Source organism: Manis pentadactyla, chromosome 3 (assembly GCF_030020395.1).
Source record: "Manis pentadactyla isolate mManPen7 chromosome 3, mManPen7.hap1, whole genome shotgun sequence".
In the NCBI taxonomy this organism is placed as follows: domain Eukaryota; kingdom Metazoa; phylum Chordata; class Mammalia; order Pholidota; family Manidae; genus Manis; species Manis pentadactyla.
Genome location: NC_080021.1, coordinates 82441162 through 82453356, shown reverse-complemented (window position 1 = coordinate 82453356; position 12195 = coordinate 82441162). Strand labels below are relative to the sequence as shown.

The following is a 12195-nucleotide window of genomic DNA, read 5'->3' as shown; positions in this document are numbered from 1 at the left end:
ACTTGATTAAGGGGCTGAAAGAAAGGGAAAAACAACATATAGGTTGTTAAAGAATAAGCTGGGTCTTTTAGCAGGCTAAGTAGATTTTCCAATGGCATAATCTTGCTGGAACAATGAAGACATGGGCTGCTCTTGGATACTTTTCTTTATCTGAGGAATATCTTGACATTCTAAGTCATTCCTGGCCTTTGGAACTTCAACTGATTAACTTATTAACTGTGTAAGTCCTTTCTGGCTCTCTGGTTTCCTCTGGTTCACTCTTTTTTTTTGTTTGGTATCATTAATCTACAATTACATGAGGAACAGTATGTTTACTAGACTCCCCCCGTCACCAAGTGCCCCGCGCATACCCCATCACAGTCTGGTTCACTCTTTGAGTCCCATTTAGTGGGCTTCACTGGCCTCATTCTCCCTCTACCTGCTCATATCTATTTTTCTGCCTAACAATACTAATGAGTTAGAGGGTGTGGTTTAGATGTGGAACAGTGCAGGCTTCTAAATACTTCATCCCAAATAACATGTTCTTCTAAATTCTGACTGAATTTAAATTATAATCGAAATTAATCATGTCTTTTGTACATAACTAATTATGAGAGGTTGGACAGAAATATGGTAGATGATAAAGAGAAGTCTGTTTTATTTCAAATTTTGCTATAAGCAACCCATAACATGGATAATTTACTTATTGATCGATTTTGGTAAACCAGGTTTTATTTGGAGGAAACAAATAGTTCTTTTAAGGAAGAATTTCCTCAATTTTAGCTTGCTTGATTCAACTAAAGATTTTCTTCTTCAAGGTCCCGTTCCTATGAATAATAAATATGTGTTTTATAAATTGAGTATATTGGTTGCTAAGAGGATTTAGGATATTAATTTTATTCCTTTATTTTTATTCATGACTTTAAAGCTTATAATCTAGTTAGAAAGCTATTTTGTGTCTCAGACCTATACAACACTGGGCTACATGACAAGGTTTTACATATTCATTATCTCTGAGTTAAAGTTAAAAATATATGTAGTTTTCTTGAATTTGATGAGGTAGCTGATGTAGAACTCTAGGCTTGGTTAAGAAAATCTAAAGCCCATCCCTTGACTGCAGCTCATTGGTTTTGTGATCTTGGGCAAGTCTCATTGAGCCTTGTTACCTCTTAATGTAAAATTAGTGACTTTGAATAAATTAGTGACTTTCATACCTTAAAACATTTTTTCTTTCAAACAATAGAATCTTTCTTTAAAAGAGAAAAAATTACATTAAACTATTACATAAAACAGAGATAAGTAGAGCTGCCTAGCTAGAGAGATGGAGTGAGGCAGTGTCCCTAGTGGAACCTTAGATTTCTAAGGACATAGTTTGAGGGCCAGCAATTATGAGAAAACCCTTCTAATTAATAATCTTTTAAGTTAAAATTTGCTGATACATTGTTTTCTTGTGTGTAATTTTCACCCCTTCATTTTTATTTATTTATTTTTATAATTGAGGTATCATTGATATACAATCTTATGAAGGTTTCACATGAGCAACATTGTGGTTACTACCTTCACCCATATTATCAAGTCCTCACTCCCACCCCATTATAGTCACTGTCTATACGCATAGTAAGATGCTATAGAGTCATTACTTGTCTTCTCCATGCCCTACTGCCTTCCCCGTGATCCACCTATATTGTGTGTTAATCAAAATGCCCCTTAATCCCCTTCTCCCTCCCTCCCCACCTACCCTCCCCAACCCCTTCCCTTTGGTAACTGTTAGTCCCTTGGAGTCTGTGAGTCTGCTGTTGTTTTGTTCCTTCAGTTTTGCTTTGTTGTTATACTCCACAGACAAGTGAAATCATGTTTCTCCCCTTTATTGTTAATAAATGGAAAAGTATAAATAAAATTGCAGATGTGTTTTCCTTATTAATGGACTTTGAGCTACTTCTACCATCATAACACAGTCCTTACCTAGAAATCAACATAAATGTCAAGGAAGTAAATATTTAGGAAAAGAACTTTTGGGGAAAAGATAATTAACATTACATTGGTAGTTCCTTAATTCATGTTACATAAAAATGTGATTTACATTTTACATAGTGTTTATAAACGGTAATACAAAATTGTTTCAATCAATAAAGGCTGCTTCTTGAACTGGGATTGAGTTTTTAATTTTAAAGCCCTGTCTAGTAATGTTGTTGTCACATTATTCCTTTCATAAGGCCTGTGTATAATGCAGTTGTCACAAAAGTGTTATGGAAAACAGTTTCTGAAAATATTGGAAACATGTTAGCCAAAAAGCTTGTCTTCGCACCTAAAATTTGTAAAGGCATGACGTATCACATGATCATCATCATCACAGTGTTTATTATATTCAGTATACTGATTTAGACCCTATTTTGAAGGCAGTTAGTGAGAGGATCAATTTTATCAGAAAGATTTAAATAAGGACACATTTACTGTAATAAGATACAGTATAACCCTTTTATTGTAGTAAGGACACTTGTATTATAGTTTGAAATATTCCCCCACATTTTATAATTAAGTAGGTAAGTATAACTAGTCAAGGGTTTCCAAAATTGGCCCCAATTTCTAGAAAGGAAACAAAAGTTACAATTAGAGAATTATGTATCTTTTGCCTTGTTTCTAATTCTAGAAAGTTATTAATTTGGAAACTAAGTTCAAAAACTAGCTCTAGCCTCTATTTTTCCTTTCTCCAAGCAGATTTTCTGAAATCTTTGTGTCCATATGAATAGAGAGGTGTTTTAGTCATAATACAGGTAACAAATTGTTTATACTTCATTTTTTGCCAGTAGAATTTTTACATTACATTATTATGACAGTCCACTTTCTTCATTTTATCTATTTAAGATCCTATTCTGAAAAATTAATAGCGCAGATGGACAGTGACTCTAATGGGGTATGTGGTGGGGACTTGATAATAGTGGGAGTCTAGTAATCATAATGTTGCTCATGTAATTGTACATTAATAATACAAAAAAAAAAGTGAAAAAAATTAAGAGCACAGACCATGCCTTCAGATTTTAATTTTCTAAAACTCCAAGAAGGGAAAACCCATTTTAAGGAAAAATTAATTAGATTAAAAAAAAAACTAATTAAACTTTCATAAAGGGCAGTTTTTCTAAGAATTACAAAGTAATATGTTCAGTGTACAATATGATTTGAATTGTTTAAATTTCTTCACACCAGTAAGATCAAACATCACCTTTGTGAAATTTTTTAATCCAGTACACCAATGTTGTACTTTTTGTCAGGTTAATCAAAATAGCATTACAGATACATGTTATATGAAATTAAATAGGAATTTATTTTATTTTATTTATGTGATTATTTTTCTATTTAAACAATCCCCAAGTTAAGTCTAGTTTGTAATAAAGGTATTATTTAAAGGCCATATTTCATCAGCTATGTATCATTTATACGATAATGTCTCATTTAACTTAAAAATTATAAATAACGTTTGACTTATTTCAGGTGCAGCAGGAATTTGAAGAGAATATAACTAGAGAACTAGAAGAAGGTATGTTGGCAAAATTTATTAATTAAATTTAGATGTCATTGCTTTCTGGAATAAATGCTAAATACTAAATAGCAACCCTTTGCATTGTTTGAATAATAGGTATTACATTAAATATTTCTTATACATATCTAATGAAAAATGTGAAAGCATAGCCATTCATAATGAAAAATATTTTTATTCCTCATTTATTAAGGATGTTCCACACCTTTTTAAAAATCTCAAAATATCCATGTATCTGTTCTCATTTTTAGCTATACCTTTCCTTATTTTGGCTATTCCTGTAGAACTGTCAACCTGCACTTCTCAAAACACATGGGTTTCATCAAGTATTCATGTTTCTGGTAGTGATTTAAGGCTAAAAAGTTGAGACCCATCTATTAATAGGCAATTATCGTTTGAATAACTGTCACTTCATTGGTGACATTTAAATCTCATTGATTTGACAAAACATTGATTTTGTTATTGGTTTTACCTCTTACTCCTCAGGAAAAATTCCAAATTCCTTAGCAAGAAATAAAAACACCCAAATCAGTTTGGTTCTTGCCAAAATCCTTCAGCCTCATCTCTTGCTACTTACCCTACTGTGCCCTTTTGCTCTAGCCTGTTGTCAAACTAGCCTACTTACAATTCCACAAATGTTCTTCCTCACCTCTAGCTCTTTGCAGATGCTTCTTCCCTCTATCTGGCACATCCTCCCCTGTCATCAGGTATCAGTTTACATCACCTTTACCAAACAGCTGACAATATTGACACAAAACTGGGATGTCCCTTCTGTGTGTTCCAGTAGTGCCCTGGTTTATACTTTTCGTGGTATACCTGACTGGGGACTGCCGGTCGGTCTGTTTTTTTGGTTATAGTATATGGTGGTCAGGGTGACCTGTGTCATCTTCATCTTGTGTAGTTCCTTCTTGTAATGAGAAACCCAGAAGCTCTGATACTTTGCCACAGTAGCAACTGATTCAGCGTGCAACCATGGGCAAGTTATATTTACTAGTAATCTTGTATTTTGTATTATAGTTGTATATAGATATTTTTCATTCTCAACACTTAAAAAGGTTCCAACTTTTTTTACTAACTTAACACTTGTTAACTCGGAAGTATTTTAAATAAAGAATATAATTATTTTTCTTTCCAGCTGCTGCTGAATTTGAATCTGAATTCTGTAGAATTCCTCCACTAGGATCTACTGATATGTCAGATTCAACTCAATATCTACTTTTGAAAACAGCACAAGAATATGCACAGATTTTGAGGAAAAATTATATGATCTGAAAGATAAATGTAAAAATATATATACTGGTCTGTTTATGTAACATTTTCATCCTTTTGCATTAAACATAGGACATGTGAAAATCTTTATTAAAGGAAAATATTTTTGTTTCATGTGTATGATGAAAATTTATACACTATTTTAAACTTTATTTCCTGGCACCTTACTAACTTTTAAGATTTTGTGAATGAAAGCTGGCACTAGGGAGCTGCCCGAGTACCAGCTATTTAAAACAGCATCCAAACACTCACATTGTTGTTAATACCTCAGGGGGGTTAATTTTTAGCTTTTTTGTATTTTCCACTTTTTATCACGATATATGGGCCTCAAGATTTAGACAGACATCATTTTGATATGCTACTGCTATGGATTTTATTAATATTTTGATGTGTTAATGATTGTTAGAGTGCTATAAAACATGTAATTTAATTTTAAACACTGATGCACAGATATTCATGCAGAAATAAGATTTGCCTAAGGCTTTTCTCCTTTTCTATTTATTTATTTTGATTTACTTTTTGAAACGGGTGTTAAAATTAGAGAAAAGTTCCCAGTTTTAGTAGAAAGAGCTTCATTCCCTGGCATCATCTGAGAATATTTGCTGACATTAAGCCACCTTCCCTGATTCCTTTAGTGTTTATTTCCTACAAGTTAGTATGTTCCACATAATTACCAGAAAATTAACACTAATACATTCGAGTATTCAGTCCTCATGTTTTTTTCACATGTTGCCACTAGTCTGTAGTGTCCCTTAGAGCAAAAAGATGCCACTCAGACCCACAGATCACATTTGGCTGTTGTGCCTGTTAGTCGTCTTCAGTCTGGAACAGTTCCTCACTCTGTCCTTGATTTTCATGACCTTAAATCTTTTGAAGAGTAAATCCCAGTAACATAGAATGTACCTCAATGTGGATTTTTCTGTTTTTATTGATAAGCTTCAAATCAAACACTTTCAGCCAAAGGCTTACAGAAGTGGTCCTATACTCTTTCTCCCTGCATCCTGTCATTTGGCCTATGATTTTGATTTGTCCCCTTCCTGGTGATGTTAGCAGTGGTCACTGAGAATGTAGCAAGGCCAGATTTCTCCACTAGAATGTCCCCTTTTCACTTTATAGTGAATTATTATTTTATAGGGAAGAGCTTTGAGACTATGTAAATACCTTTGTTCCTCATCAAATTTCTGATTATTCATTTACTTCGGTCAATATGGATTCATTGTTTATTTTATTCAGTGGGCTATAAATTGTTAATACCATTTTTAAAGTTCATTTTTCTTTTAGAAATGTTCTATTTTGATAATTTCAGACATATGGAAAAGTTGCAAGAATAGTGCAAAGAACTCTTGGATCCCATTCCCCAAATGTCAACATTTTACTGTATTTGCTTTATGTTTTCTCCCTTCTCACTTTCTAGATAAATATACAGGTAGGAATATAATAGTTTTTTTTCCTGAACCATTTGTAAATTGTAGACATGATTACTCCTATGAACAAGGAATTATCTTAACGTAACTGTAACATAATTATCAAAATCAGAAAGATCTATCGACCCTATTCAGATTTTGCTAATTGTCTCAATAATATCTTTTTTAGGCAGAGAAAAGCTATTATGCTGTGTTGTGTCCAAAAGTCCTCTGTCTTTAGTCGCCTTCAATCTGGGGCAGTATGTTAGTCTTTGATATTCATGATATGTACATTTTGAAGAGTGTAGGTCAGCTGTTTTATAAGTAGTTCGGTTATTCTGAAGATTTTTCCTCAGTTCAGGTTTGTTGGATACTTCCTCATGAGCAGATTCCGGTTATGCCTGTTTGGACAGGATTGTCACACAAGTGATGCTGAGTTCATGTCAAAACAGTAAATCTTGAAGGCACAGTCTTGGTACCATTACTGGCAATGTTGACTTTGATCATTTCGTTAAGAAATGTCTGTCAGGTATGAATTCATAAGTATGTAATTGGATAACAAAATTAAAAGTTTAACTTTGATTTTTAAGATACAGTTGATATTAACAGAACTTAAATAATGTATGTATTATACTTAAATTGCCCTTTTTAGTACACTCATAACTTCTTTTACCATTACCGTGGCCTATATACAGATTCATGTTTTGTAATTATGATGCTAACCATAGTCTTAATCATTTTTATTAATTACCACCTATAAGTAGCCAACTTTTCTTTTCTTCAGACAGAAATCTACAAGACTAGGAATCCAAAAATTGCTGATGCTTTTTTACGAATACAAATTGTAGATTATCCTTATAAATTTTAAGATTGCAAAAGAAATGCATATATAAAATCATCTGAGACATTTGGATGTTGAATCATTTGATAATGGATAGGAGTAAATTCATACGTTTTTGACTGAAATTTTTTATTTGTGGCAACAAAAAATGTTGGAAATTCTTTGATTCTTTTACCTTTAAGAGGGGGAGCCTTATTCTCCCTTTAGTATGGACTACACTTAGGGGTATATTTCTAATGAATAGAACAAAGTGGTCATGACAATGTGTGACTTAAGAGACAAGGTAATGCAAAGCACCAGTGTCCTCCTTTCTTTCTGAGATCATTTGTTCTGGCAGAAGCCAGCTGCCAGGTGGTGAGGACTCTTAAGCAGCTTTATGGAGAGGTCCCTGTGGAGAGCTGAGGCCTTCAGCTGATAGCCATGTGAGTGAGCCATCTTGGAAGTGGACCCTCCCTGCCTGCGTTGTAGGAAGTTACAGATAATCCATTTCTGTTCATGTATCAGGAACAAAATAATACTCAGAGACTGACTTTTGCAGGAGTAGGTCATGAAGATTCATGTCCTTAGAAGTTTGCAGGAAAGAGGTGTTTCTGTTTTAATCAGCTGGATGCATTGAAAGTGTTGCTCATCAAGATGACAGTGTTTGGAGGTGTCCTATCAATTGTCTGTCTGGGCTGTTGAATGCAGTATTAAACCTTTTGAAATTGAACTTCAAGAAGTTTGTATCAAGGAGACCTGATTTTAAGAGAATTTATCATCAGCTGGATGGAGAGTTTCTGGTATGTGATGTTGGTGGGGATGGTGAAGGGATTTTATGTACTATAGGCAATCTTAACTGGGCTTGTGTAGGACCCATATGCATTTTAAGCTGTGAAAGATGGTAAACACATTTATAAGTCTTGGTTGTTTAGTTGGCTGAATACACTTGAATTTAAATTGTAGAATTAGGAAAGATACAGAAGGTGAACTTACTCATTGAGAAGAGATCAAACCATCTCTTAAATATGACTAATTAAAATAATTTAAAACTTTTCAAAGAAATAGAAAATATGCCTTAAAATAATTTGATTACTATAGTTTTAAAGAACTTAGTATTTCTGACTTCAGTATATCCATTACCAAAAATGCTGAAAAGAAAAATACTTGGGAAAATAAAGGTAACAGATAATCTCATTACTCAGAGGTCCCATTTTAGAATAAATTCTTAAATTTTTAAATCTCTACACAAATATGTATATGCACACTATTTAAAAGAATGTTATAGTTCTACAGTCTACTTTTTTCATTTAACAACATACTGTGAATTTACTTCTCTATCAATAACTATGGAATGAAAAGTAACTGGAACCTGGGGTCAGATTATCTGGTTTGGAATCCTTGCTCCTATATTTACTTGCTGAGTGACTTTGAACATGCCACTGAACCTATCTAAATTCTGGCTGTCTTCATCAGTTAAATAGGAAGTATGACAGGAACTAATGTTTATGACAATAAAGTAAGTAAAATACATAATACAAAACCTGGCATATAGTAAGAAACCTTTTAATTTATTAATTCAAATTTATTTAGCATCTACTGAGTTCATTATTGTTGCACTGGGAGATAGTGTTGAATGCAGTAAAGAAAAATAAACTACAAAGTATGTAAATTATATGAATATTGCGTAAAATATTTTACATTAAATAATTCTATAAAGTAAAACAGAGAAAAAAAATTGCCTGCCACATGGAACTTACATTCTAGAGGAAGAGTGTGGTAAAATAAACAGTAAATATTTGGTCTTTGTTCCCAGTTCTTGGCAGAGCTCCTAAAACCCTTGGAATTTCCTGTGTGACAGGACCATCTTGTTATTCTTAAGGAGACCCTTTGGGTCACATTTGGATTTATGCCAGATAAGGTGATGTAGGGTGGGGTGTTTAGACAGTCTCAGGGCTGCAGGTGATCTCCTGAAAGATCTGGTGTGTTTAGAAGTTAGAAACTCTGAGTCCCAACCCCCTAGCCTCTGGGAGAGGAGGGCTGGCCTGGTGGCTGAGCTCTATAAATACTTGAACAAGGAGATTCAATGCAGACATGCTCAGTGCAAGAGGGTTGTTCACTCCCAGTCCTTGGGACACATGAGCCCTTTTGCTTAGGACCCTTTTGGACCTCCTCCAGTACACCTCCTCACCTGGCTGTTTATTTCTGTTTCATAATGGACCAGTAAATGTAAGTTTTCCTTCTTCTGGGAGCTGTTCTAGCAAATTATTGAACCTGAGGAAGGTGTTGTGGGAACCCGTGATTTATAGCTGGCAGACGTATGGGTGGCCTGGGACTTGCGACTGGCATCTGAAATGGGGGCAGTCTTGTGGGCCAGAGCCTTTACCTGTGGAGTCTGCCCAACACTGGGTCGATTATTGTCAGAATTGCATTGAATTCTGGTTTGTTGGTTGGTGTCCAAGAATAGGTTGAGACAGATAATAAACAATACATACATAAATAAGTAAACACATAAAGTATGTTAGATACTAAAGTGTCAAGAAGAAAAAATAGAGCAAAGGGGATAAATATTTTTAGGGGAGGGTTGTTGAAAGTTTAGGTTGGCTAGTGAAAAGACTCGCAAAGAGGAGACCCCTAAGTTAAAGAACTGAAGGGAGCACAAGAACAAGCTGTTATTGACAGGAGGGAATAAACAGCCATGCAAAGTCCATGAAGGAAGGCTGCCAGGTGTGTTCCGGGAACAGCAGGGAAGCCAGTGTGGCTAGAACACAGAGAATGAAGTGAAACATGGCAGTGAGTAAATTTGGAGAGGTAATAAAGAACCACAGAGGGCTCTCTATGTCCTAGTTAGATCTTTGGCTTTTACTGTAAAGGAAAAATACCATTTGAGGGTTTTGAGCAGAGGAGTGATGAGATCTGGCTTTTGGTTTTAATATAGCAGATTCAGGGACAGTAGTTAGGAGGCTATTGCAAAAGTCCACATATAAACAGTGGTAACTTAAAACAGGCTGGTGCAGTGGGAAAGTTAACAAGCATAAAATTCTGCATATATTCAGACTTGTTAAGAAATGCCTGAATGTGGGTAAAATTGTAGCATTTCCAGAATGTCTCGCCTGGCTTTACTATATCTGCATATCAATAGGCATTCAGAGGTGGAAAGAAGTATGGCTTTAGTGCATTTGCATCTTTCCTCGGAGGTGGAGGAGTTCATCTCCATATCAATGGGTGATTTACCTGGACAGCTGAGGACTTATCTGTACCTGAGAGGTGAGGGGGAGGGACAGTGTTGTGGCTGCTGGAGCAGAGAAGAAAGATGGCCTCAGAGTGCAGTTTGTGAGAAATAAATGGGTTTTAAGCTTTATTTCTCCCTTTGACTGATTTTGGTTTTTAGGAGTATTTTGCCCAGGATTTCCTTTCCCCAGACTGACAATTGGCGTAGTATTGGCAGGATTCCTGTGAACCCAAAATCTGTCATAATGGGTGCGACCTTTGGGAGGGCCGCCCCTAGAAATGATGGGGAAAAGCGGTGCTCGCGCCGAGGGACGTGTGTCTACACTCGTGTGGTCGTGGAGGCGCCACCACCGCTGCTGGCCATGCCAACCCTGGCCCGTGGCCCGAGCCTAAAGCTACTGCTTCTGCCACTGCTGCTGCTCTTGCTGCCAGCCGGAGCCTGGCCACAACCATGGAAAGGAGCAGAGGTCCGGGTCACCTTGATAGAGAAGAAACTGTCTGCTGGGTACCATGCCTTGCTGGCTACAGAGCCCATCACCGGAACAGCTCCGACCAAGGTAATAACCTCCTATCCCATCGCGGGGTGGGTGCGAGACTGGACCCAAAGGCCGCGGAGTGGGGTGGCACAGACACCTCAAAAGACAATGTGGGCCCATCAGTGGGGCTTGTCTTTCACTTTTGAAGAAGCCAGCCAAGTCCGGAAGGAGTGCCTGGCACATTTTTAAATTAGTAGACAAATGTTTATCTGGAAGCCTGAGACTCTGTAAAGCAAATGAATTAAAGAGAGTGGATTCTTCCAACAGACTTTTTCCTCTATGAAGGATGTTATTGGTGGGTGACATACAGTAGGTATTTAATAAATGTTCATTGAGTGATGAATGGTGGGAAGGGTAGATTTCCTTTTTACACCTAATACATTCACTAGTACTAAGCATACTTGTGTGAACATCTGTATTCCTCTTCATGCATGATCATTAAGTATTTTCCAAGGAGAAAAAAAAATCCTGGCCAGATAAAAGCCCTGCAAAAATGTCCAACATATGTTGTGTGTCGGTAGGTTTGCATTTATTGCTAAAAACAACCCATGCCGGCACTCCCTCCCTCATGGTTATTGACGTAATGTGATTTCACATGTCGGAATGTTCTGGATGGAATTTGTCACTGCTTGTATTCTGAGGACTTTCCGTTAAAAGTGACAGATGGCATTTTCCTAGTGTCTCTAAGATGGTCCAGGTCAGTCAAGAGGGCTTAACATTTAACAACTGGGCAAGTGGGGTGTACTTATTTAAGGTGAAGCCATGTAGTTACACTTGGCTTTGTGCAATGTTGGTTTGAATGTATTTCTTTTACACTTTTAAAAAATACGAAAGTACAGTGAACAACTCACAGACAACAGGTAAAACTACCTCTGCTCTTTTTTCAAAATGGGGATTCAGAGGCTTAAGTCTGCAGGAGTGTCCCTCACATAGGAGAGATTGCCTTACTGCCTAAATCATACTGCCCTGAAAGGCAGGGCATGGAGACCTCTTTCCCTTCTACCATGTCATGACTTGAAATCTGTGTTCAGGGTGTGGTTTCAGAAATGGGAAGGGACCAGTAGAATTTTAAATTAAAATAATTTGGACTGTGAAGAAGAAATTAATACATTGATATTCATGGAATATATTCAATCTTGTTCGGAGTTTTAAATATGGCTGGAATTAAATAATACGTATGTAAACCATGTTTCCAGCCATTCACTGGATTTGGGAGATAACATTCGACTTCATTTGTTTGATGGTGGAACACTCGTGATCGAAAACATGCACGAGTCAGACCAAGGTGCATATCAATGTGTGGTCAGAAACTCATCTGGGGAAGAAAAGACACGGAAGGCCAGGCCCAGATACTCCACTCCTCCAGGTAAAGCTGCTCCTTCCTGACTGAGCTCAGTGTAAGCGCATCAGTCAGCCAGCAGGTATTCC

General features: G+C 36.3%; 2 protein-coding genes across 2 annotated transcripts in view; both read left to right on the top strand.

Annotated features, from left to right (window-relative positions):
* The window catches only part of LOC118922865 (ankyrin repeat domain-containing protein 26-like), a 121647-nt gene that overhangs the window by 88221 nt on the left and 21231 nt on the right, over positions 1–12195 (top strand). Inside the window, 3 exon segments of the mRNA XM_057499338.1 lie at positions 3466–3511; positions 4647–10788; positions 11964–12133. Of these exon segments, the coding sequence (XP_057355321.1) occupies positions 3466–3511; positions 4647–4783 (183 nt within the window). The 3' untranslated portion in view covers positions 4784–10788; positions 11964–12133.
* LOC118929212 (ankyrin repeat domain-containing protein 26-like) overlaps positions 12034–12195 on the top strand; it is a 95155-nt gene continuing 94993 nt past the window's right edge. Inside the window, exon 1 of the mRNA XM_057499337.1 lies at positions 12034–12133. Within this exon, the coding sequence (XP_057355320.1) occupies positions 12034–12133 (100 nt within the window). The remainder of the gene's footprint in view (positions 12134–12195) is intronic.